The sequence below is a fragment of the Pleurodeles waltl genome, chromosome 3_1, assembly GCF_031143425.1.
Source record: "Pleurodeles waltl isolate 20211129_DDA chromosome 3_1, aPleWal1.hap1.20221129, whole genome shotgun sequence".
Classification (NCBI taxonomy): domain Eukaryota; kingdom Metazoa; phylum Chordata; class Amphibia; order Caudata; family Salamandridae; genus Pleurodeles; species Pleurodeles waltl.
This window is the reverse complement of record NC_090440.1, coordinates 289594845-289620405: the sequence shown is the minus strand read 5'-3', so window position 1 is coordinate 289620405 and position 25561 is coordinate 289594845. Positions and strand designations below refer to the sequence as shown.

At 47.5% G+C, this 25561-nt stretch overlaps 1 protein-coding gene across 1 annotated transcript in view; it reads right to left on the bottom strand.

Moving 5' to 3' along the window:
- Positions 1–25561, bottom strand: part of NEDD4 (NEDD4 E3 ubiquitin protein ligase) — a 1239834-nt gene that overhangs the window by 291511 nt on the left and 922762 nt on the right. Inside the window, exon 19 of the mRNA XM_069222425.1 lies at positions 1812–2041. Coding sequence (XP_069078526.1) covers positions 1812–2041 — 230 coding nt within the window. The remainder of the gene's footprint in view (positions 1–1811; positions 2042–25561) is intronic.

Here is a 25561-nt window from a genome sequence, read left to right as displayed (position 1 = left end):
TATCCGAGGGGCAGCAGCACTGCCCTGTCGGATTATGATGTCGTCCACCGCTAGGCTACCTGTTGGAGGCAGCCTGGCAGTGGAGGAGGGCCACCTAATGCGGTCCTCCCTGTCTTCATTATGTGGTGGTCTGGGCCACCATGCCGGGATTTCCCGCCACCGCCGGCATGGCGGCCCAGACCGCCAAGTCTATAATGAGGGCCATAGTGTCTTGTGTACATTTCAGAAATACATAGGTTACATCCATACCCATTTTTCACTCTTTATTGTTTACCATATGAATGGTTCTATATTCGATACACAATGAAAAATTATTGGGAGGTGCAGCTCAGTTGTTGACTCGGTGTGCCCTGGGTTCTTGGAGAACCTACAAACCTTATATATATTACCAGGCCAAAAAGGGTCTACCAGACATAAAGTATGTTGCTTTTGTAAATTGGCCATCATGACAAGAAGATACAGATGAAAATGTGGTCACACAACTGTTTTTCCTACTCATTTTCATTTTTTTTATTTGAACAGTTTCTTTTGGACATCCATGAGGGATTTCCACAAATTACCCGTTGCTGAATTAATAATTTTGTCTAGGTTTCAGAAATTATAGCTTTCAGGTATCACCCTTGGGGTCCACCTGTTTCCACCCCAAACTGGAAGTAGGTTGAAAGCAGAAACATTAGGAAAATGGGCTACGTCTTAGAAACATGCCAAAAATATGGAAAAATTATTTTTTGCTTCAGTTCTTCATGTTCCTGAAAGCTTAGTAGATGATGATTTTAGCACAGTAAAGCTTTTGTTGATGTCATTTTTAGTTTTTAAAAAAACAGACACTTTTTGTGGAGCACCGCCCCTTCTCCCACCCAAAAAAAATAATACAAAAAAATTTGCTATTTTTTGACTATTTTCTTGGTCACCCTCAGGGAACTCACAAACACTGGTATCTTTAGACTCCCCGTGATGTTGGGGGGAAAAAAGCATCCAAATGTGGCGTGGATACCTTATGTGCAAAAAAATAATAAAAAAAAAGTAAAAAAATAAAAATAAAAAAAAAAGTAATCAAGGCCAAAGCTTGAAGTACCCCAAATCACAAAAAAAGGCTCAGAACTGAGGTGAAAAAGCCTCAGTGTTAAGAGATGAAAAGGGCACTTAAAAAACAAAAGGCTGTCATGGTGCAAAAATTTGGTGACTATGTTTTCTGCAGTTTCTGAGTTATTCGTGGAGAAATAAAATACAATGGGAAATTCCACTTTTTGGGTGACGGTATTTAAAGGAGGGAAAAAAAACACTTGCTTTCTGAACATCAAAGTTTGTTAAGCTTATATTATAAAAATAGGCATTCCTTCCACTTCTATTTATTCTGCCACTGGGCAAAATTAAAAACAAAAATAAAAACCTGAAACTGCCTAGGGGTACCACACACATCAACATACCTCCTGAGGGGTGAATGTCCCAGAACAGAGAAAGTAAACTCAGCAAGAAGCTTTGCAGAACATCAAACAGGAGACTTAAAAGAATACACAGACTGTAAACGTTCCCCACGGAACCACACAACACCGTTGAAATCCCCTCAATTGTCAGACGAAAGAAGAGTAAGGAAGGAATAAGAAGGAAAGCTACATGATGAAGCCATCATGAAGACTGTTCATCGAATAGCAGCCTAGCTCAGGCTTTTTATAGAGGTATGGGAACACTTCAGCTCCTCTAGTTGTGCTTGGGTTATGTACTTGAGCAACATATGACGAAGGTAAAACAATTCAAACCCAGCAAAAGTAAGTACAATACTTGATGTGTTGCTCAAGATTTGTATTACTCACGTGGCAGAATATTCAAAGAGTCCATAATAAGGGTTGAACATTTCTTTGGATATTAGGAAGAACCATTCCCTGGCCACGCCTCCATAATCCAGACCCTTTTCACTGTCAAATTCAATCCATAGACGCGCTTTGAGGACATCGGCTCTCTTGACAGCTATGATTCGTCTGTAAGAGTCTTCAAGAAGTGCTGAGCGACGCAGCTTCATTTCAAATCTATTCGGAATATCACTCTGTAAAGAAATCAAGCACATGAAGCTTAAACACATATTATGGACATACACACATATGCATATACTTTAAAAACATGAATATGAACAACATCCTACCTATACATACAGGGAAACAACGGGTAATGCACATTTTTCAGGACCAAAGGATTACCAGTGCTAGAAAATATTTGGCCCATTGTGTGCACAGCAGCAAATCACCTAATTCAAGCAATACATTTAGGATTGCCACCTCTACCAACTGCCATCCGGAATTTTCAGAGCCATATGTTATACTAATTGAATCCAGTTACTTTAAATAAAAGCTACAGAGGTCAGTGGCGGCTGGTGACATCTGAAGGTGTGGGGGCGTAAAATTTGGATATGACTTATGTAGCAAGTGAAGTGAACAAGCTTAATGGACAAACGTTAGTTCCAAGGTGAGCCTTCCTCCCAAGAATACATTGAAAAAAGATTGACAAATGGTGCCTTTGAAACCAAATGAATTTAGTGAGAAAGCAAGGTTTATAATGCAGCGGGAACGTATAGTCCTGAAATACTAAACACATTAAAAACTGCCCCTTATCTTACTGCATTAATACGTTCAACAGTTACTTTAACATGCAAATTGTACAGGGCGACAACTTCAGGCCCTTTAAAGTGTGTGCTTCCCCAGTGTCCTGCACTGCATGCAGCATCAACTTTGGAACAAAATGCTCTAACCAGGCATCAAGAAGCACCCACAGCTCCTGGCTGCAAGCAATCATACAGAAATATGTGCAGACAGATCTTTAAGTGGGATGAAAAAGTGGGGGCTCTCTAAAAGGGAACATGTAAAATAAATTTCTTCCCGTGGTGTGCCACCCAGCCTATATTTTGGTTTCTCTCTGAGATGTTAATGCATTCAGAAAATAATACACAACAGCTGACATACACCTAAAACCTGTCTGTACTACTGGCTTTGTCAATGGTTGTTAGCTGTTTAAGATAAATGAGTAACAACTATGATTAGTTATAAATAATTAACGTTGGAAATGTTTAAATTCTGAAATTGTGAGACTGAGAATTAAATATTATTGAGGCCTATGGAAGGAGTATGGCCTTCAGTTATCTGTGCTTTACGTTAGATATGTATGCCCTTTTTGTCTTCACAACTCAGCGATCTGCACATTTTAAACCTCCCCTCTTTCCTCTTCAGCAGCCTCTTTCCCCTCTCCACTGAATGCACTCCCTCGCATTTCCACCCCATATACTGCACTCATTCACATATAAGCGCTTTATTTTATTTTGTTTGTGCCTTCTAAATATTTTGACCTCTACATCGCCCTTCACACACATTTACACGGAATTTCATTTGCAACTGGAATACATGACCACTGTTCTGTGTGCTCTGCAGAGAGACAATTCACTGACAGGCACTTTGCTTCGGCTTCAGCCTCAGCACCAGCGCTCTCAATCAAAGCCCCTCAAGCACCAGGCACAAGTCAATGTATGCACTATACAAGAGTGATACAATGCACGGAAACACAGCAAGATGAAACAGCTAACTCTCTTGGGGAATGCAACATTATGTAAAACAGGTGTAATAAGAGGAACTAAATGGCTGCACACATTACACATTTTTTAACATTCATTGTCCACATATCAATACATGTTTATGGCATTAATGTTAAGGGAATGACTATAGTGCCAATTTTAACACCATACAGCAGATCACTGCCTTTACTGTAAGCACATATTGCTCCCCTTGAGCTTGACTCGGATATTTGGATCAATTTCGCCAGGGAACAAAAACCCTGCTTGTCTTTTGAAACAGTTTCCCAAGGAACAAATACAGCAACTCCACTTCTAAAGGAGCCAGCGATCTGCAGCCAGGGCCTGGGGTGTCACATGGGGAAGGTTAGCGTGATAAGGGGTCTCAGTACAATACAAATAACACAAGATTAGCATTATAACACTTACTGTTACCGAATACAAGGCACCAAATCACACATGCGTGCATCCACTCCTACTGCATGACGAATGGGGAAAGGGTGAGAGCTATGCCTGTTAATGACAGATGGCTGCCCTTACGCAGGGATGAAGACTCCAGCGCCCAAAATGATGAGGTTAAAAGCGTCACTGGCCTATAGCAGATACTTCCATAGCCAACAATTTGGAAATGAAGGGCTTTAGAGCAGTCAGCCCTGCGTCGTTCGTCACAGTGTAGAAAGTTGATTTACTGCCTAGCATACGTCTCGTGCTTCACAGCGAGGAGGGACAGACTGCCCACGCTTAAATGCACAAGTTTGTTTAGAGATACAATTGTATCTCTAAACAAACCAATCTATTTAATATTTTTTATATGAATGTGTAAGAATTTCAGAGGGGCGCAGCCCCTCAGCCCTAAAAGAGAAACCGCCCATGACAGAGGTACAAATGCTCAGTATTTAAAGAGGAGGTCTGATGGGACTAAATATAGAGAACTTTACTATATACAAAAGATCCATCTACCACAGCCTGCAATAGAGTTCCATAAACCAACAAACAAATGTGAGCAAAGACCTCGAACCAGATCGAGAATGTTACAGAATAGAAGACTCTATATAGGATTAAAAAGGACAATGCATCTGAACATAGTACTCATACCCCCTTTTAAACATATAAATACTGAAAATGGCAAAATACCTTGGTAGTAATCTTTTAAACACTCTGGTCGCATTACGAGTCTGTGTCATGTACCTGCCCCTCACACTGGTTTACCAAAATTCACTGGTTACCAAAACCAACTACAATGGGAATAATTACTTGCTCATGAACTTCTGCCAAATTCTAACTTGGCTGACTACACATAGATTCAATGGCATTCTGCTGTAAACCTTCTTGAGCCAATTTTGAACCTGTGTCTACCTCCAATGTATCCCTAACACACTAAATCGTTTCACACGCACAACCATAAACCACATAACCACCATTAGTCACTCTTATGCCTTTCCTAGATAAACTAGTGCTGGGACGGGAATGGTGTGGAGAGGTGTTCCCCTATTCACAGACCCAGACTGAGTATATCCAGTATTCTGGCTTTTACCTTTGGCACTAGCTTCACACTAATCTAGTGTGTGCAGAGGCTTTGGCCTTTCCCTTGACATAAGTGATGTCATGGACCTGGCCTGTGACCTGGACGAGTGCACCCAGTGTGCCCTCATCAAACTGATGGTGAACTACTGTACCTGTCAAGTGGTTATCCCATGAAGTAGTTGAAGCAACATATGTTTCGTGTATCAACAGTTGTGGCCAGACCTTTTTACCTGTGTCCCTAGATTGGGGGCCTTATGGTCCACTGGTGTAAAGGCCTGCTTTTATGTGAGAGCCCACATCCTCAAGCTAACATCCAAAGAGTGTGTTGTGCACATTTGTGCGTGTAGCCTGAGAAGCACATGCATGGTGTATGAGTGAACCTGAGTAATGGATGCCTTTGGGGTCCATTCTGGATACCCAAAAGCCTGACACTGAGCACAAGATCGAGGGGACATTGTTTTCCCACACAGTGCAAATGTATTGCTGACATCCCTGAAGCTAAAGAAGCTGCCAATTAATTATCCTGAAGCACTTCCATTTGGTAAATGTTGAAGTTGAGGCTGGGATTGTAGTCTCTGCTGTCCCAGGTGAAAGGGGTTCCTTAGGTGAGGTCAGCATTTTATCTTTTTTCTGATCACACTTTGTTATGGCTGATATCCAGTTGCAAAAAGCAACTCTTAGTGCCTCTACTGTGAATACTACAAGCTGAAGACTATCATGGAGCATCACTCTATCCAAAGGCTGGGACCACAAAGCAGACTGAAGAGGACAGTTGAAAGAGGAACTAACCCAAGCTACTTCTGAAAGTGTATACAGTGGGTCCACATTTTCTGTCTGCTTTGACTATATAAAATAGGACCCCCTTGTTGTTCCAGTTCAAAGTTATCTATGACCAAGAAAGGGAGTGTTCTGCAGAATACTCAGAGTACTACTCTGCAACCATAGATGGTGTCTGTCAGTCAGCCAGCTTCCAAGAGATGAGGGGATATCACCTGATTCCACATCCTGCTGCAAACAATTATCTTATAGTGCCTAGAAGTCAGCCTGCCTGCTAAGAGGAATGGAGCCTATCATCACTGTAGGATCAGGGTTGAGACAGTAATCTGCATGCCCTGGAGTTAGAAGGCCCCAGACTGTTATGTATGATTCATGGTGGGATAATGAAGGCAGTAGTATAGGTTCACACACTGTGCCCAAACTGAAAATTGCGGTGTGAACGATCCCACTGTTTCCAAGCTCTGAAGCTTGTGGCATGTCCAAAATCATTTCACCTGAATTGTGAATCTGCAACTTGGCCTCAGCCACTTCAAAAGTCTGTGTTGTAGCATGGCCCAGAGCTGCTGTGCAAGCACGACTGCAGAGTGCCTGAAAATGTGGTCCAACATTGGAACTAAGAGGCCTGTGAGAGGCTTCCACCTATGTTCGAGTGTGGCTGTGCTAGGCCTCACTGATCCAGACCCAAACAGCTTCAGCGTGGTTGCTAGGAGCACCCAGTTGACCAGTCATGAAAACAATTAATCTCTTCACTATTGCAGCAGCAATGCCCGGTGCAACAAATCAGGGTGCTGGTGAAGACTGCAGGCTTGCTCACTGAGGTCTGAAGCAGGTAAGTGAGCAACTTCCAGAGGAGCTGGGAAGCCACCAAAAAAGGACCAGCCCTTATAATGGATTGTGAGAGACTCAAGGTGAGAACCAAGAGAGAACTGTTTAAGACTGTACAGTTCCACTAGAGTATGGGGGTAATCTGAAGCTGAGACTAATCATACTAAGTACGGAACAGGGATGGGAACCACCTGGACCATAAGATGGGAAGAACTGCGGTAAGTAGCAGGCGGACGAGCCAAGCCACTTTAAGTGCCATGACACTAAAACTGTGTCATGTAAATATCTATATGCGCAGCATAAGTTTGAGTGGGCATTAAAAGTAGATTTCTTCTTGAAAGTCAAACACTGGGTTGGACAGTCAGCTATTATACAAACCTACACACTACCTCCCTGTGTAGCCGATGACTGTTTGCCATCCCTACCACTGAGAGACAAGTGCTGAAGGAGTTGAAAGTAGCCCAGTTTGCAGAGCTATGGTAGGATGGACCCTGCGACATCAGAGGCAACAGGCGATATGAATAATAAAGTAATAAAGGCTGATATGGCAAATAAAGAATGTCTGTAAAGGCCAACAGATACCCTTTAACTGCTCCCACAGCTATTTTTTCCTAGGCAAGAGACAATGCCAAACATAATGTGTAGGAAGTTGGCTCTGTATATACTATCTCAAAGTGAGAGATAGTGTGCGCAAAGTCCAAGCGTTCCCCTTAGAGGTTGATAGTGGCAAAATTAGATAATACTAATGCTCTATTTTGTGGTAGTGTGGTTGAGCAGAAGGCTTATCAGAGGGTAGTGTTAAGCATTTGCTGTACACATGGGGGCGGAGCTAGCCGCGCGGCAAGATGGCCGTCACGGTGTGAGGCTCCGCCGGACTAGGGGCTTAACTCCTGCATTTCTCCTGATTCAGGAGTGCTGCAGGCGCGCCCCCCGATTGGAGAGGTTCGTGAGTGGACCGGGCTCCTCCCGGTTCGCTCGCACCCGAGCTCGTTGCCTGGGGAGCTGGTGCGGCGCCGGCGGCCGGCTGGGCAGGTGGCCGGCCGCTGTGAGATTGCTGTGGGCCGTGGGGGGCTCCTCTGAAGCCCAATTGGAGAGAGGTGAGAAGTGCCGCAGAGGGGGGGGCCCTCGGCGGTCTTGTTGGGCCGCGGCCCCCCTTGAAGCTGTGAGCCCGGGCTGGACCCTGCTGGCGCCGTGTGGCTGTTCCGAGGTGCGCGGCTGCTTGGAGGCACGCGTCGCAGTCGATGGGCCTCCCCGTCCTGGTGGTGACGGCGGAGCTAGAGGGGGGTGCCCCCGTGGCCTGTTTGGAGGGGGAGCGGTGGAGTTGGTTGAGGGGGCCATCGGTGGTCTCCCCCCGAGAAGCAGTTGGCCTAGTTGGGCCTGGATTGGAGCCGCGTGGCTGCCTGGAGGCGCACGCGGGGCAGCGGCGGGCCTCCATGCTTTGGAGCTGAGCCGGTGACGGAGAGGCCTGTTCTGCAGGAGGTCTGCGGGGGCCCTTATCTCCCGTGAGATATAAGCCGGGAAGGGCCCATTTTTGGTGGACTACTGGGCGGCGGCCTTGATTTTGGCCCTGGGTGGCGGGGCCCTGCTGGAGGGGCCTACGCTGTCCTGCATTGTCACTGGCTGGATCTGGTCGGGAGTGGGGCCTGCTGTTGCTTCCTGCGGAGGCCGGAGAGTTTTTTGGCTCCCCTTATTAGGGGCTTGTGGAGAGCTGAGGAGCTGCCTGAGCTACCTTGCGGGTGCCTGCGAAGTCGACTGGTGGAGCCGCGTCTGCTGGCTAGCGTCCTCCGGAGGAGTGTGGCTGTCGGTGGGGGTGATTTAATCAGGGGCTGGAGAACTCCTTGTGAGTAGCTGGCTACCCTCTGATTGTTGTGCTCCCGCCTGTCTCTGGAGCCTTGCTGGTGTGTCGGGGGCCGGGCCCTCTGAGGCGATCGCGATGGGTAAGGCGGAGCAGCGACAGGCTAAGATCTCCTTTGAGGGCGACAGGCGGAAGGGTAGCGTGGTCGCGCTGCAACCGGGGGAGGTGCAGATGGAGGAAGGGCTTCTGAGGCTTCCCTCAAATCCATGTTCCTGGATCTTAAGAGTAGTTTGGCCGGAATAGACGCTAAGTTGGACCATCTGACGGAGCAGATGGACCGCATCAGGGCTCGGGTGGATGAGCATGATGCTCGATTTGAGCAGCTGGAGTCGCGCAAGTCAGAGATGGAGGATCAGCGGCACGGGGAGCGAGAGCGGTTGCTGCAGATGGAACGAGTCTTGGAGGTCATTAGGGCCAAAAACGAGGATTTGGAGGCGCGGTCCCGGCGCAATAATGTTCAGCTACTTGGGCTCCCTGAGACCACCGACATGGGCAGAATGGAGGACTTTGTGGAGCAAATGCTTGCCGATTTGTTTCCGGGTGAGCTTTCTCGTATGTTGGTGGTGGAGAGGGCTCATAGATCCCTGTGGCCCAAGCCTCCTCCTGGGACCCCGCCGAGAACTGTTATTTTCCGGCTTTTGAATTATCGAGACCGCGACGCTGTGTTGCGCCTGGCTCGTGACCGTCGTCCTTCGATATATAGAAACACTGAGCTGCAATTTTTCCCCGACTACACTCCGGGCGTCCAGGCAGCGCGTAAGGCATTTATGCCGGTTAAGCGCTCTCTGAGTTTGACTGTGGCTCGCTTCTTGCTCATCTACCCGGCTTAGCTTCGGATACAACATGGTGGAACGCTGCATTTCTTTACTGATCCAAAGCTGGCGGCCAAGTTTGTTAAGACGCTCCCTCGGCGTCCTGCGGTTGAGCGGGCTGAGGCTTCGGGCTCGGAGCAGGCGTGCCTTAGTGACACTGACTGACTGCTCTGCAGGTGTGAAGTCGGATGGCCTGGCCCATGGCGGGTGACATTCTGGTGGTGCTGCGGACTTTCTTTTCAGCACTTCTGAATCTGTTTATCTGTTTCTTTTATTAGCCCCTCTGTCCCTTCCGGCCTGTCTGTTGCTCGGACGGGTTGGATGGCTAGCTTCGCGAACCACTGGATGAGTCCTTTACTTTTGATGTGGGGTTCAGATCTTTTTTATTTGGGGGGGGCTTTGGTTTGACCCATTTGGGGGGGTCCGCGTAGGTTGTGGGGGGGGGGGATTCTGCTTTCCTGTTTGGGTGAAGTTCAACATGTCTTTTTGTGTTATTGTGTTGGACGGAGGTCGCTGGCGGTGGGGGCTGGTTCTGCAGCGAGATGTTTGGAAATGTTGTTGGGAAGATGCTTGGAGCAATGACGGCGGTCAGGTGCCTTATGTGGAACATACGTGGTCTGAATGATCAGCGGAAGATTCGGCATGTCTCTCCTTTTATCCAAAGGCATAGTATAGTTGTGTGTCTGCTTCAGGAGACGCATCTGGTGGCCCAGAAGATGAAGCAGCTGAGGGGTGGGTGGTTTGGACAGTGTCATGGTGTGGTGTTTTCAAGTTACGCTAGAGGGGTGGCGATCTTGCTGCGTAAGGGGCTGCAGTGGCGCACGCACCGTGTGATAGTGGACCCGAATGGGCGGTATGTGCTGCTTAGCGGGACTTTGTTGGACAGGCCCTGCTGGTAGGTGTCAGTGTATGGGCCTAATGTGGATGATCCTGGCCTTTTCTGAGAGGTGTGGCGCTTGGTGGAATCATTGGGCAGTGGAGCTGTGTTCTGGGGGGGTGATTTTAATGTGGTTCTGGATCTGGAGAGGGATCAGGAGAGTTCGACTAGACCTAGGCATTCTGCTGCAGCGGCTGCTTTGAAGAATGTGATGTGTGATGGCGCTTTGGTTGATTTATGGAGAGCTAAGCATGGAGACCTGCGGTAGGGCACATGTCTTAATTATGTCCATAATAGCTGGTCCCGACTGGATCGCTGGCTGGGGACTAGGGATGTGGACACAAACTGTGGAGCATTTGGCCCAGACCCTTTCGGATCATTCCCCGGTGTGGTTGCAGTTGACGATACCTGGGGCTCAGAGAGCTGCGTTTGCCTGGCGGCTGCTGCAGCAAGCTCTTCGTGATGAGGTGTTCCGTGAGGAGGTGCAGGGGGCCGTTTCGCATTTCTTTGCTGAGAATCAGGGGTCGGTGGAGTCTGCTGGAACGCTTTGGGAGGCCTTTAAGGTGTTCATTCGAGGGGTGTGCCTCTCCAAGCAGCATGGTGTGCTTCGTGCCTTGTGTCGGGAATTAGCTGAGTTGGAGTATAGGATTGCAGAGTTGGAGGCAAAATTGGTACTGGACTGGGCTGGTGGGACGTTGGCGGATTTGCGTGCTGTGGTCTCCCGATATGAGGAGGCATCTGACTGCGAGGTGTGTTTTTGGGGGAAATATGCCAGGGCCAGACGTTATGGGGAGGGTGACAGGGCGGGTCGCACCTTGGCAAATATGCTGCGCAGACCCTGGGCGAGTGTATATGTCACTGAGATAGATGATCGGGAAGGACAACGGGTAACAGGAACTGCCGGGACCGAGCAGGTTTTTGCACGGTACTATGAGGATTTATATTCGGCCCCTGTTGTGTCAAATCTTGAGGCAGCGCAGGCGTATTTTGATGACATCAATCTGCTCTGGTTTGATGATAAGCACAGGGCCTATCTTGATGAGCCCTTCTCGTTAGAAGAGATTAAGGCAGTAATTGGTGGACTGCATGGTGACAGGGCGCCGGGCCTCGATGGCTTGACCTCTGCCTTCTATAAGGAGTATTCTGATATTTTGGCTCCATACCTGTTGGAGGTCTACGCTGAGGCGTTGGAAGGGGGCTCTCTCCCGGCCTCCTTGCGGGAGGCGCTGATTGTTACCATTCTTAAGCCAGGCTAGGATCCTTGCAGCTGTGATTCGTAATGTCCACTCTCCATGATTAATGTTGACAATAAAATCTTGGCTAAGTTGATTGCACTCCGACTGCAGCTGCTGATGACGCAGTTGGTGCTTCTGGATCAGCCTGGCTTTGTGCCGGGGAGGTAGACTGTGCACAATTTGCGCACGTTCTTTGCGGTGTTGGGTAACCTTGCGGCAGAGGATGAGGCGGCTGCCGCGTTTTTGGATGCAACAAAGGTGTTTGATTCCCTGTCCTGGCCCTATTTATTTTCGCTGCTGGGCAGGGTAGGTATGAGTGCGCACTTCATTGGGCTGGTTCGCTTGCTCTATACGGCTCCGGTTGCGAGGCTCTGGTTGAATGGATGTATCTCGGAGCCCTTCCCGGTAGTTCGGGGAACTCAGCAGGGGTGCCCCTTGTCCCCGCTCCTTTTCGCTATTGCGATGAAGCAATTGGCGGCCTATTTGAGGCAGCACCATAATCCTAGGGGGTTGCAGTTTAGGCAGCGCCCGATATTGATCTCTATGTACGTGGATGATATAGCACTGTACATGCGGGAGCCGAGTGAGAACTTGGATGTTTTGCTCACTGAGGTTGTCCGCTTCGGTACCTTCTCTGGCATAGCGATGAACTGGTCCAAGTCGGTGGTGCTTCCTCTTACTCATCGTACCGTGCGTTTTTCGTCGCGTTACCCTGTTGAGTGGGCGGAGGGTCCGGTTCTTTATCTGGGCGTATGGCTCAGGTGTGACGTCGAGACCCTGTGGCTTGCCAATTATGGAGACTGGTGACCTGGTTGGAGGATCGGTTGGAGATGTGGCGTTCCTTGGAGCTTTCGATGCTTGGGCGCATTGGCATTGCGTTAATCTTCCACTGGTGCTGCCCATGAGCTTTCTGCGGAGACTCCGATCGGCATTGGTGCGACTGGTGTGGGCGGGAAGGCAGCCCAGGCTCGCGTGGGAGAAGCTGACATTGTCATTTGAAATGGGTGGGCTTGCTGCCCCAGATCTGGAGTTGTATTATTACTGCGCGCAGGCCCACTTTGCGTACTTTTGGATTCGCCCGTTGAGATATTTACCACATCTTGCGGCAGAAAGTGATGCGGTATGGCCAGACCGGCTGCCAAGAGTGCTTGGAGGTATGTCTCAGACTCGTCCCAGGGGTGTGAACACGGTTGCGTGTACGGCTGGGGCTTGGGCGGCATTGCTGCATCGGTCGGGTGAATGCTTGCCTTTTGCCCCTGCAATGCCGGTGCTGGAGGTGGCGGATGAGAGAATGTCAAGTGATGTGCGGCTGCGGGACTTTCTTTCTGCTTCAGGGCTGTCTCTGCTGGGGGACTGGTTTCTGAATGAGCGTCTGAGGTCACCTGAGGAGGCGCTAGGTGATGGGGTGGACAATGCGCTGCACAGGTTTTATTTGTTACGGGTCTACGCGATGCTCCGGGTGCGCTTTGCTGGTCTTCCAACTATGCCTCCGGTCTGTCAGGCGCTTCAGCTGCTTTGTCGTGTGCAGTCCCCGCATCAGCTTATTACTAAACTTTACAGATGTGCGCAGGAGCAGCGTCGGGTGGTAGTGGAGGCTGCGAGAGTCAAATGGGAGAGAGATGTTGGGGAGGAAATCACTGATGCTATGTGGAGAAGCTGCTGTGCGTACATGAGAGCACTGTCACCTAATTACAGATTACGGCTCATACACTTCAAATTCCTGCATCGCTTGTATTATACTCCTCTTAGTTTACGGGCTAAGGGGCTGAGTGCTGATGCGAGATGTGAGCGATGCTCTGCTTCGGATGCTGATTTTCTGCACCTGGCGTGGACTTGTGTAGCGGTACGTGACTTTTGGGGTGAAGTGATGTGTGCGATAACTGGTATGACTGGGCTGGGGTTGCCTTTCTCTCCTGTGGTGGCGTTGCTGGGACTGCTGGATGGGGTGCCATCGGCGAAGCGACGTCTCGTTGGTATGCTGCTTTTGTTGGCGAAGCGCAGAGTGGTGGTCTGCTGGGGGAGGGCAAGGGCACCGCGGAGGGATGACTGGCTGCGGGATGTCGCATTTTGTCAGGAGCAGCTGTCCATCTTCTGGGAGTTGGCCCCGGCGTGTTCTGCCCAAGAAATATCTGCTCCTTTATGGAATCCGCTGGTTAAAGCTGAGAGCATCCTTTGGCGGGGTGTGAGACTATGTACAGATTGTTTTGGACTGAATATTGCTCCTGGGTGTGTGGAGATTGATGCTTGTTGGGCGTTGCTGCTGCATGGACTTGCTTGGCCGCCTCCGTCCTTTCAATGTTATTGCTAAGATTGTTATTGGTTTCTGCACCAAGTGCTTCTGTATTTAGGTTTCCCCTGATGGTGTGCTTTCTACAGCCCTATCGGCATGTATATGGACTGGTAGTCGAACTGCGGGGTGTTACCCCCGGTTCGGCTTGTGGAGAACCAACACTACAGGGAGGACTCCCCGGCGACTGCGAGCCCGTGAGTAGCCAGAGTTGACCCCTCTGAGCCCCCACAGCGACGCCTGCAGAGGGAATCCAGAGGCTCCCCCTGACCACGACTGCCTGCTTCTAAGAACCCGACGCCTGGTAAGGACACTGCACCCGCAGCCCCCAGGACCTGAAGGATCCGACCTCCAGTGCAGAAGCGACCCCCAGGTGGCCCTCTCCCTTGCCCAGGTGGTGGCTTCCCCGAGGAGGCCCCCCCTTCCCTGCGTGCTTCGCTGAAGAGACCCCTGGGTCTCCCATTGAACTACATTGCAAACCCGACGCCTGTTTGCAGACTGCACCCGGCCGCCCCCGTGCCGCTGAGGGTGTACTTTTTGTGCTGACTTGTGTCCCCCCGGTGCCCTACAAAACACCCCTGGTCTGCCCTCCGAAGACGCGGGTACTTACCTGCTGGCAGACTGGAACCGGGGCACCCCCTTCTCCATTGAAGCCTATGCGTTTTGGGCACCACTTTGACCTCTGCACCTGACCGGCCCTGAGCTGCTGGTGTGGTAACTTTGGGGTTGCTCTGAACCCCCAATGGTGGGCTACCTTGGACCCAACTTTGAACCCTGTAGGTGATTTACTTACCTGCAAAACTAACAAACACTTACCTCCCCCAGGAACTGTTGAAAATTGCATTGTGTCCAGTTTTAAAATAGCTTATTGCCATTTGTGTGGAAACTGTATATGCTATTTTGCTAATTCAATGTTCCTAAGTGAAATACCTTTCATTGAAAGTATTGTTTGTAAATCTTGAACCTGTGGTTCTTAAAATAAACTAAGAAAATATATTTTTCTATATAAAAACCTATTGGCCTGGAATTGTCTCTGAGTGTGTGTTCCTCATTTATTGCCTGTGTTTGTACAACAAGTGCTTAACACTACCCTCTGATAAGCCTACTGCTCGACCACACTACCACAAAATAGAGCATTAGAATGATCTCTTTTTGCCACTATCTTACCACTAAGGGGAACCCTTGGACTCTGTGCATGCTATTTCTTACTTTGAAATAGTACATACAGAGCCAACTTCCTACACCCAGCTGAAGCATGTCGGTTAGGATATTAGGCCTAACATCCACAGAAGGTAGCTCGGGGTCCAGGACCTCAGTCGCCCTTCTCACCACCATGGAATAAGAAGCATCCTCCTCCGTAGCCACGGTATGAGAAAAGAGCATACCAGTGTCAGGGGAGGTGTCTAGACCACTGACATTACCCAAATCCTGCACCCGGTCCATTTGGGGGTCAAGCTGATATTCTAAAGGGTCCAGCATCCCCTCCATACTCTACCCGTATCCATACCCACAAGAATAAGGGTCTGGATCAACCTTGGTCCAAGGAGAGCCCACAGAAAACGGAATTGACGTTGTTCTGGCTCCGGGTTGTCAGGTATGAGGATGGGATCGACATTGATTGTGGGCGCAACCGACGTCAGGAGCGTAGACGTCTGACCTGATGACGGGGAAGGTCGCCGTGGCACAACCGTCGTCGGGACGGATACGGGATTGGATCAGGAGGGGCCCTCTAGAGGCGTGGCCAAAGCTGACGACTTTAAACCAGAGGGGGCTCCCACTGACTCACCTGTGCCCGAGGGCGCCAAAGGTGGGTCGGGCTTCCAAAAAATGAGGCGCATTGCCTCATAAAATTCTTTAAGCTGGGCAGGGGTGGCTACGGCTCCCGGGAAGTCGGGGAAGCGCAGAGCCAACCCGGATGAAGGCTCCAATGACGAAGGCCTAGAGCGTCGACGCTCTTCCCACGTCACATTGTATGAGCGACGGGGTGAAGTCGAAGAACGCTTGTCCTTCTTCGACTTGGAGGACGAGGAGTGGTGGTGACTCCACAGCCGGTCTCGAGACCTTCCTTTCAAATGAGACCGTGAGCGCCGTGGAGTAGTGTGTCGGCCCACCATGAGCTTTAGGGACTGCTCCATCAAAGCTTTCGGGTTCATGGCCCGACACTCGGAGCACAACTTCGGGTTGTGATCGCGCTCAAGGCACCAAAGACACACAAGGTGCAGATCCGTCACCGACATAGATCGGTGACAGGAGTCGGAGGGCTTGAATCTGGTCTTGCGGGACATCCTTCAATGCATCCACGAACTCTTCAAACAACTTCAACAAAAGTGTAGACGTAGTCAAAAAATGACTGAGGTAGTTCTCTCCGGATCTGCGCGTAGACTGGCGCGGAAAGAAAAGAACTGCTGTCAGCGCACCGGGGTGGCACCTATATACGAGGTACTGCTCAAAGAAATATCTCCGGATCCAGTGTGACACCTGGGGAAATTCAAAGGTAAGGAATCTGCAACTAGAAGTCTCTCTCAGATGAATCTACTCACAGTGATGTTACTGAAGGTAATGTGCAACACCATTTCCCTTACCATGTTCCCCAAGGGGCTCCTCATTCATAGCACACTTCTATACATCTAGAACTCTTGAGGTTTTGCACTCATGGCATATCTGCTGTATGAGGTAAGGGACTCCTTCTCTTTTGCCTACTTACATCTCCGTTTAAGCCGAGGACCATAGATGGGTTTGCTCGCTTGTAAGGTATGCGCCTGTATGACCTAATAAAATTACGCTTAAAAACAGTTCTATATTTAGAATTACATCCCAAAAAATATGTGCATCTCCTGCAGACAGATGGCCCTTACACAGGTATAACCAAGTGGAAAAATAGATACTAAGCAAAAGGGTATGACCACGAAGGAAAAGAATGAATTACCACTGATCTGATCTGTAATGCCAATCCCATTGCAGTCGTCTATGGGATTCAATCCTTGGTAGACAATGTGTTACAGTTAATCACTTATGGATTTGTTAGAGAATAACAAGTGACTCATCTTTGATAACACTTTTTTTCTGGGGGATGTAATATCTACCTGCAGATTCCTCACCTTTTAAATATCACCATGTGCCAACTTTGCCCAAAATCATTTTGATAACTAGCCCATGCTCTCACTGGAGCCATAAAGCACCTCCATCAGTGTAGTGATGTCAGTTTTAATCTACGTTTCAACATCTTCCAGGCAAATGGATGAAACTAACATCAAAAGAGTGGGTGCAGGTTTCCTTCTAATAAATATGTACAATATGAGCAGATGAACAGGATTGTTTTGTATTTTCAAACATATAAACGGGAGGAGGGTAGATCAGTGAGGAAATCAGAAGGTAGACACAGTATCTGCCAGAAAAAGTGTTATAGATGGTAAAACATTTGTTCTTCTGATGAATACATCTACCTGCAGATTCTCACCCTCTGAATAGAATTCCCAAGAATGCCACATCCAGTGGTGAGTGCATGTCTGACTAAACCAAAAAAGCTGGTAAAACAGAATGCTCGAATTGTTGATACCTCTGCACTTTACAATACAAGCAGTAATGATTTCCAAAAGTGTCAAAGGAGGAACTTTACAGATATCTGCTACAGATATACCTCTCACCAGTGCAGACATCGATCATTTTGCTTTAGTAGAATGCACTTGAATGCCTTCTGGAGGTTCTTTGCCAACCATGGCATAGCAGACCTGGATGCAAATTGTGAGCCACCTGGAGATAGTCGGCTTGTGGACTGCATTGCCTTTTATCTTTCCAACCAACCCTATGAAGAGCTGATCATCCAGTCTGAACTTGCCTATTCTATGCAAGTAGTAGCTTACCAATCTTTTGGATGTAAAGGGGGATAACACATTGAAAAAGTGATAGATTGACCTATGTGGAATAGAGTGATCATATTTGGCAATAAAGCAGCCTTGGTTCTCAACAGCAATTTGTCAGGGAATAAGAATGTGAGTGGAGATTGAACACTTAAGGCCTGAAGTTCACCAATTCCCCTTGCTGAGATGATGGCTTCTAAGAAAATTGCCTTATAAGTAAGCAACTCTAAGGGACAACTGTGAAGGAGTTCAAACTGCGAACATGAGAAATGTAAGAAGTAAATTAAGACCACACTGAGGCATAATAAATGGTATTTGTAAGCCCTTTAAGGAATCTCAAGACAATGGGAAATTTGCAGAGAGATGGTAGATCAAGCTAACATAGCTGAAAGGGCTGGTAAATAACTTTAAACTGCAACAACTGTGCAGCCTTGGCTGGCTAATGAAAGAGCAAAAAAATAAATATCAAATAGATGAGTTTTAAGAGGATCTAAGTAATTATCCTTCCGGTGGGAGCAAAGATGAACTCAGATTGCGCCATTCAACCACTAGGCATGTAGGTGGAAGCTCTAAAGGTGGGGATGCAAAACCTGCCCCTGCATCTGTGAGAGGAGGTCTGCCATGTAAGGGAGAAGTAGCGGAGGGCACAGGGAGAGGTGAAGGTGGTCTGCATACCACACCCATCAAGGTCAGTCTGGGCATTTAGAATTACTTGGGCCTGGTCGAGGTGAATCTTCCACAGCACATGAGGAGTCAAAGGTCTGGAAGGAAACGTTTAAGGAGGATGAGAGTTCAGCTCAACCCAAACATGTTACCCAATGCTTCCTGCATCAGATATTGAAAGGAGCAGAATGTCCAGGAGTGTGCATTCTTTTTAGTGGCAAGGTCTATCTGAGGAGTCCCCTATGGGTGGAATGGTGGAAGATGTTTAGGACTACTTCTAGATGGATGCCTGTCTCTTGTATTGGCTAAGTGATGCCAACACACTGTCAGCACATATGTTGTGCTACCACACATATCTGGTGGCCCGGAGCCCAGGAACAGAGTTGGAGAGCTTCTCTGCAGAGAGGAGACAACCCCACTTCCCCTTGTTAGTTGATGTACCAAATCGCAATTGTGTTGTCGTCAAGACAAGAACAGATTGACTGCACAAGAAAGGGAGACAAGTCTTGCGAGCTAGATGTACTGCTTTTAATTCCAATAGACTGATATGCAAAATCTGTTCTTCTGGAGACCACAGCCCTCAGATCTCCAGTTCCTCCAGATGAGCTCCCCACCCTAAAGTGGAAGCATCCATAATTAAAGTTGTCACCATCAGGGGAGGAGGAAAAGGCTTTCCTTGAGAGACGTGCTCCTTACCATTCACCATTATAGAATCCCTGCAGTGTCACTGGAGATCTTGATGGAGGCTTGTAGATCTCCATTGTGTTGGAACCACTGCCCTTGGAGGTACCACTGGAGGGCCCTCATATTCCAGCGTGCATGTGTGACTAACAAAATGCAGGAGGCTAGCGGACCCAGCAGGTGTAGGACCTTCAGGACTGGAATGGTTGCTCTATTCTAAAAAATCTGAATCATAGCTTATCTTGAACCCTCTGAAGAGGAGGAAAGGTTTGACTTGATGTGGCGTTCAGTTCTGCCCCTATGGATATGATGTGCTGAGAGGCACCCGGTGAGATTTGGGCTTTTAAGTTGAAAAGCCCACGTTGAACAACAACTGGGTTGTTGCATGCAAGCGACGAGGCACTATCTCTGGAGAACTGACTTAGATGAGCCAATTGTCCATGTAAGGGAAAACCACAAATCCCGACCTTCTAAGATGTGCTGCTACTACCGCCATCACCTTTGTGAAGACTCGAGGAAGTGAGGGCAAACAGATGGACCCCAAACTGACAATGTTGGGACCCACTGTGAAGTGAAGATACTTCCTGTGTGAATGCTGAATGGGAATATGGAAGTAGGTATCCTGCAGTTCGACAGACATCATTCAGTCGCCTGTTTCTAGCACAAGGAGAACCTGAGCCAGGGCCAGCATTTTGAAAAGTTCAGAATCCAGAGGCCAAGAATCCAACATGAACCTCCATCATTTCTGATGATCAGGAAATACAGAGAATCTCATCGTTGACCCCTTTCCTGCTCTGGAACCAACTTCACCATTCTCTTTATGAGTAGAGATTGGACTTCCTATTGGAGGAGTTGCAGATGTTCTTGAGGCAGTGGATGTAACTGGGTGAGTCAGTGAAATTGTTGGAAGGGTAAGGCATACCCCTTTTTCCACAATTTGTAATACACAGAGGTCTGATGTTATGCACCTCCATCAATGTTAAAAGTGGGTAAATTGTGTTCCAAGGAGGAGAAACTAGGGCTGCTTTTGTCCACTGGCTGATGGTGAGGAAGAAAAGGAGGAATTGGTATGACTCGCTGTATTCCTTTGGCAGCAAGCCATACCGATTGTAACTTTTGTAATGTTTGGCTGCTACTGTTGTTGAGTTTGTGCAGTATACTGTTGGTAGCCTTGAAAGGAAAAACTTTTGCTGAATCCTCAAAATCTTTTAAACTGACTGTAGTCTCTGGTCTGCAATTGAAGGCTAGTAACAGGCTCTGTCCCTATGTTTTCTAAAAAAAAGTTCTAGTGTAGAATCCACTTTTGCTCCAAAACGTTTGGAGTCGTCAAATGTCAAGTCCATGAGGGTGTTTTACACATCCTGTGAGAAGCCAGAGTTTCTCAACCATGTTTAGAAGTGGTCTGATATTGAAGTACCCATAGCCTTTGAAACTGAGTCAGCTGTATCACATTCTGATTGAATGACTTGTCTAGTCACTGCTTCACCATGTGAAGCAGGTTACTCAAGTTATTTTGGTTCTCTGGAGACCGCTTAGAGATTATATTTTGTGGCAAGTCTAGCAATGCATGAATATATAAGCCAGGAGGCAGGTGGTATTTAGTGATTTTAGAGCCTGATGAAAAGAACTTTTTGGCAGATTGATACATTTTCTTAAGACTCTCTGCTTGAGGGAGCAGATGGAAAAGAACTGTTATACAGCTCTCACTGAAAGGTAGGACTGCATTTTAGGGCGGTAGAACTTCAGGACGAGAGGACTCAGTCCAACAACACTATCAGTAACTATCAACCAAATTGCTAGATAGGTCACAAAGGCTCACCTGTACCCCTAACCTTCCCAGGGCAAGAGATGATTACAGCAACCTCGAACATGGCACTCTGACTCCCAAGGAAGTCGTGGAAACAGGCCTTACCCCTTTCATTGCTTCAATCATGCATACAAGAAAAATACAAATGAACAAGTTACTTGCCTTCAGTAATGCATTAACTGGAAAAGACATTATCTAGCCGCAGATTCCTTACCTTTGAATTCTCCCTAGGCGTCACACTGGATCCCTGCGCACCGGTAGGTAGCATTGGTCGGCTCCATGTGTTATCGACCATGCCTGAAGTGACAGCCACCTCACGTATATAAGCACCACCTTGGCACGCTGGAATCAGTTACTGTGCACGATTTTCCAGGCCAGAAGCACGGAGCCATGAAGAGCACTGACATTGGTGTGTGCAAACTAGGGACCTAAAAGGGATCATCCCTGACCCTAGAAATCTGTTCGCAGAGCGTGGAGGATGGGTGGGTTGGTATGTGATGTACAGCTAGATATTGTCTCTACAAGATAAGGTGTTACCACAGGTAAGTAACTTGTTCGTCTGAAAGAGATGTCCAGCCGCAGATTCCTTAGCTTTGAAAAGATATCAAAGCAATGCCATCTCCAGTGATGGGTCTGCGGACACATTTAAACTAGGGAATCCGACAGGACAAAGTGGGTGCTTATTGCTCGCCATGCCATACCAGTTTGAAACGATGGTTTAAACCCAGATCTGTGCCTAGGGATGAATGTTTGATTTGTTCAGCATTCTGTCCACAATTTGTTCTTTTTTGCTTTTGTTGCTCTAGGAGGGAATGGAATGCCCAGACATGGGTCCTGTGCTCACTGTGCCACCAGACTCAAGCTAGCTTAGCTGATGAGGGGTGATACCTCGAAACCGGTCCAGGATGCTTGTGTCCGGTCCAGGTAGAACCTGTCTGGCAGTTCGGGCTGGACTGTTCTCTTGAGGAGGAGGGTTAAGACAGATTTGCATTTGGCTGGGTCCAAACTGGGGCGCGTAGTGAGCAAAAAAATAATGGATTAAACTCAGATCTTTGACTAGGGATGAATGTTTGATTTGTTCAGCATTCTGTCCATCATCTGTTCATTTTGAGTTATATGCCAGCACACACATGGTTATAATTCTCTGACACAGACTTCAAACCAAAGATTGCTCACATTGTGAATTCCCCCGGGAAACTTGTGAGAGCAATCCCCTCATGTGTCGGTATGTGATGCTATGCAACACTGTGTCGGACTCTCACGGGCCGGGTATGCCATTGTAGCCACTATATCAACACCACCACTGCGCACTGACGTCACTCCCTTTCATTCCATGCCTACAGCCGTGGATCCAGACCTCCATCGAATTCTGTCACCCTCACAAATTCCTTCCCCTGAAAAGGCCAGTTCATGGTCCAAGTCAAGAGCTTGGAAGCGCTCTCGATCCCAAAGCTGATCTTGTGACCATTCATCATCAAAGTCCAGGTAAGTCTGAAAAATAAAAGAAGCAGAAAAGGCTAAATCACAGGTCTACGTTGTCCCACCACTCCCATCATTCAGAGTTGTATGATGCCTCAGGTACCTCTAGGGCACAAAGTAATTCCCCTTGTTCTGAATCAGTTACACAACTGGTCCTGGTGTGCTTCAACTTTCACAGACCATCAGCAACACCTCAACAGCTAGATGAGTTCAAAGTAACCTTAGACAAAATTATTGGTACCTCACCACGTCCTTCAGGAGAGCCTTCTGACCCTAAGAATCCAAGGTGGCCTCCAAATACTGCCATCAGCTTGTTTCCAATATCTATCCATGTCGTCAGATACAGAGCCCATAGAAATTAGAATGCCAGTGTGCAGATCTCTAGCATACGATCTTAGTAACGGACTGCATGAGACCCCAATCCACAGAATGGGAAGAAGGGAAATCAGCGGTTAGAGTCTCTACCAGAAAACACATTATCGAAGGTAAGTAACTTGTTCTTCTGATAGAGACTTCTAACTGTAGATTTTTCACCTTGCGAAGAGGTGCCAAAGCAGTACCTCCCCAGGCAATGGGTCTGTGGAATGGCTCAGACCAGGAAATCCTGCTGGGCAGATCGGGCAAAATGTCCCTCCTGCTGGACACGGCTATCCAGACAGTTGTGCTTCGTGAACATGAGGAGGGATGCCCACATCAAACCCTGACAGAAATCAAGTACTGGGACACTGCGCTCCAGTGCAGCAGTAGTTGCCTTTGTTCAGGTAGAATGAGCCGGGAAACATTCTGTGGACTGCTTCTTGGCTATCCCTTACTAGATCTTCATACATTTAAAAATGAATTGGGATATGCTTCTCCTTTGCACCGCTTTCCCCTTATTTGCTCCCGAGAAGCCCATAAAAAGTTGATTATCTAATCAATAGTTTACGGTCTGAACGATGTAAAAGTTGAGGGCATTCTTAGGGTCAAGGCAATACAGCCATTCCTCCTCCGTAGAGGGGTGAGGTTGAGTGCAAAAAGCCAGCAAAGGGATGGACTGCCTTATGTGAAGAAGTAAGGTTACATCCGGGAGGAATGCTGCCTTCATCCGGAGCACCAACTTGTCCGGCAAAGAAAGATATGTGTGGTTGTTGCATGGACAAGGCCTGGAGTTCACTAGGTCACTGAGCAGTTGTTTTGGAGATGAGAATAACTGTTTTTTATAGTCAGCAGGCAGAGAGAGCAACTGTGCATCAGTTCAAAGGGTGTGCATATCAGGTAAGTGAGAACCAAATTTGGGGTCCCACTGTGGCATCATAAAAGGTGTTGGCGGGAACATGTGGATCAGCCCTTTCAAGAAACGCATTGCAGCAGATGATGTAAACTGGGTTGGCTGATCTGGCAAACAAACAAACATTCAAAGGCCAAAAGGACCGAAAGATAACCCTTTTGCCAGAGCAAGGCGTTGCCGGACTCAAGAAAGTCCAAACATTAGAATATTGAATAGCTTGGCTTGTAAGGATTGAATGTCAGGGGAAGGACACCAAACAACAAACTTCTCCCAGAATCACACATATGAGGTTTTGGTGGAGTGATGCCTGACAGCCAGAATGACACCTACTACTTTCCAGGAAGATCATAAGTCATCAACTGTTTGCATTCAGTCTTCAAGCATGGAGTAGGTTGTGCAGAACCTGGCCCTGCTGCTGTAACAGGAGCCCTTCCCGAAGGCACATCTAGATTGGAGAGCATATGCTCATGGTCTAAAGCTGAGAGTATCACCCTGCTGTGACAGAAGGTCCTCCCGGAGGCACAGTTAGATAGTACAAACATATGATTAACCTATGTTCATCGCACCACCTCCTAGACGTGTTGAGATTAAAAAACCCAAAGAGCAATGATTTTACCTTTTTCTCCCTTCCCCACTAACGCCTCTCTCACATTGACTATCTCCTAGTAGATGCCTCTCTTCTAAGGGTCACTTCTGATGCAAAGTTCCACCCAATCCTTGTATCAGACCACTCTGCATTCTCCATATCCATTCTTAGCTTTCTATATAAAGGGGATAACCATATCTGGCAGATGAACTCTGACATCCTAGAAAATTAACCAGACATGGCAGACTTAAAGAAAGAAATTGAATTTTTTTTCAGTGATAACAAACATTCAGTTTCTTCCACTGTGACGCTTTGGGTTGCTTTCAAATGTGCCATTAGAGGTCAAATCATTGAAAGAATGGCAAAAACACATCACAACATGAAAGGAGCCCTACCATCTCTAGACACTAAAATAAAACATAGGGAGGCAGCCTTTAGACACACTAACAAGTCCCTTTAGGACATCAAACAACAAAAAGTACACATATAGTACTATTGTCAGTAAACAGGTTACTTATATGTACAGGCCTAAAACTCCTTTTTAGCAATAGAGCCGACAAGCGCTTGCCACTATCCTCAAATTATAGAAACACTTAACAACGAAATCACACACGTTAAGGTCCAAGATGGCTCCCAGAAAGTTAAAGCCAAAGAGATACTTGAAGTGTTTAAAGAGTTCTATGAAAACCTTTACGCTCCACAAACTACATGTCGCAAAACGAAGTGTTTGGCGTTTCTAAACTCCCTCCCCCTATTGCTTCAGTTTCCGACTCAGACAAAACACATCTAAATGAACCAACAAGAACAGATGAGATTATCAAGGCAATAAAGTCGATCCGCTCTGGGAAAGCACCAGGCCCTGATGGTTTCCCCATCATTGTCTACAAAACACTCATAAATTCAGTCATTAGACATCTTAAAAATGCCTTTGACCTCTTTGCTCTCAGTACCAAGGTATGCGGAACGGCCTCCGATGCCACAACTGTTGTGATTCACAAAGAGGGCAAAGACCACTTTGATCCCCAAAATTTCCACCCATCTAACTACTAATCATTGACGCTAAAATATTTGCTAAAATGCTAGTCAAAATATTAGTAACATGGATTCCTTAACATATCCATAACTCCCAAACGGGCTTCGTCAAGGGGCCAGAGACAACATACGCACATTTTGCCATATAACAGAAAAGGCCCACCTCTCTTCAACTCAGACAGCAGAGAACCCTCTTGACGCCCAGAAGGCCTTTTATAAGGTCTCCTGGACTTCTCTCCACCCAGCCCTTGAGCCTCATAATCCTGGAAACTCATTTATTATTATGGGTATGGACCTCTATTCCAACCCCAAAGCGAAAATCTGAATGAATGGCACCACCTCTACCTCCTATGACCTACACCAAGGTACTAGGCAGGGGTGCCATTGACCCCCGCTACTCTTTTTACTCACTACTGACCCCTTTCTTAAATTACTCAATGTGTCTCA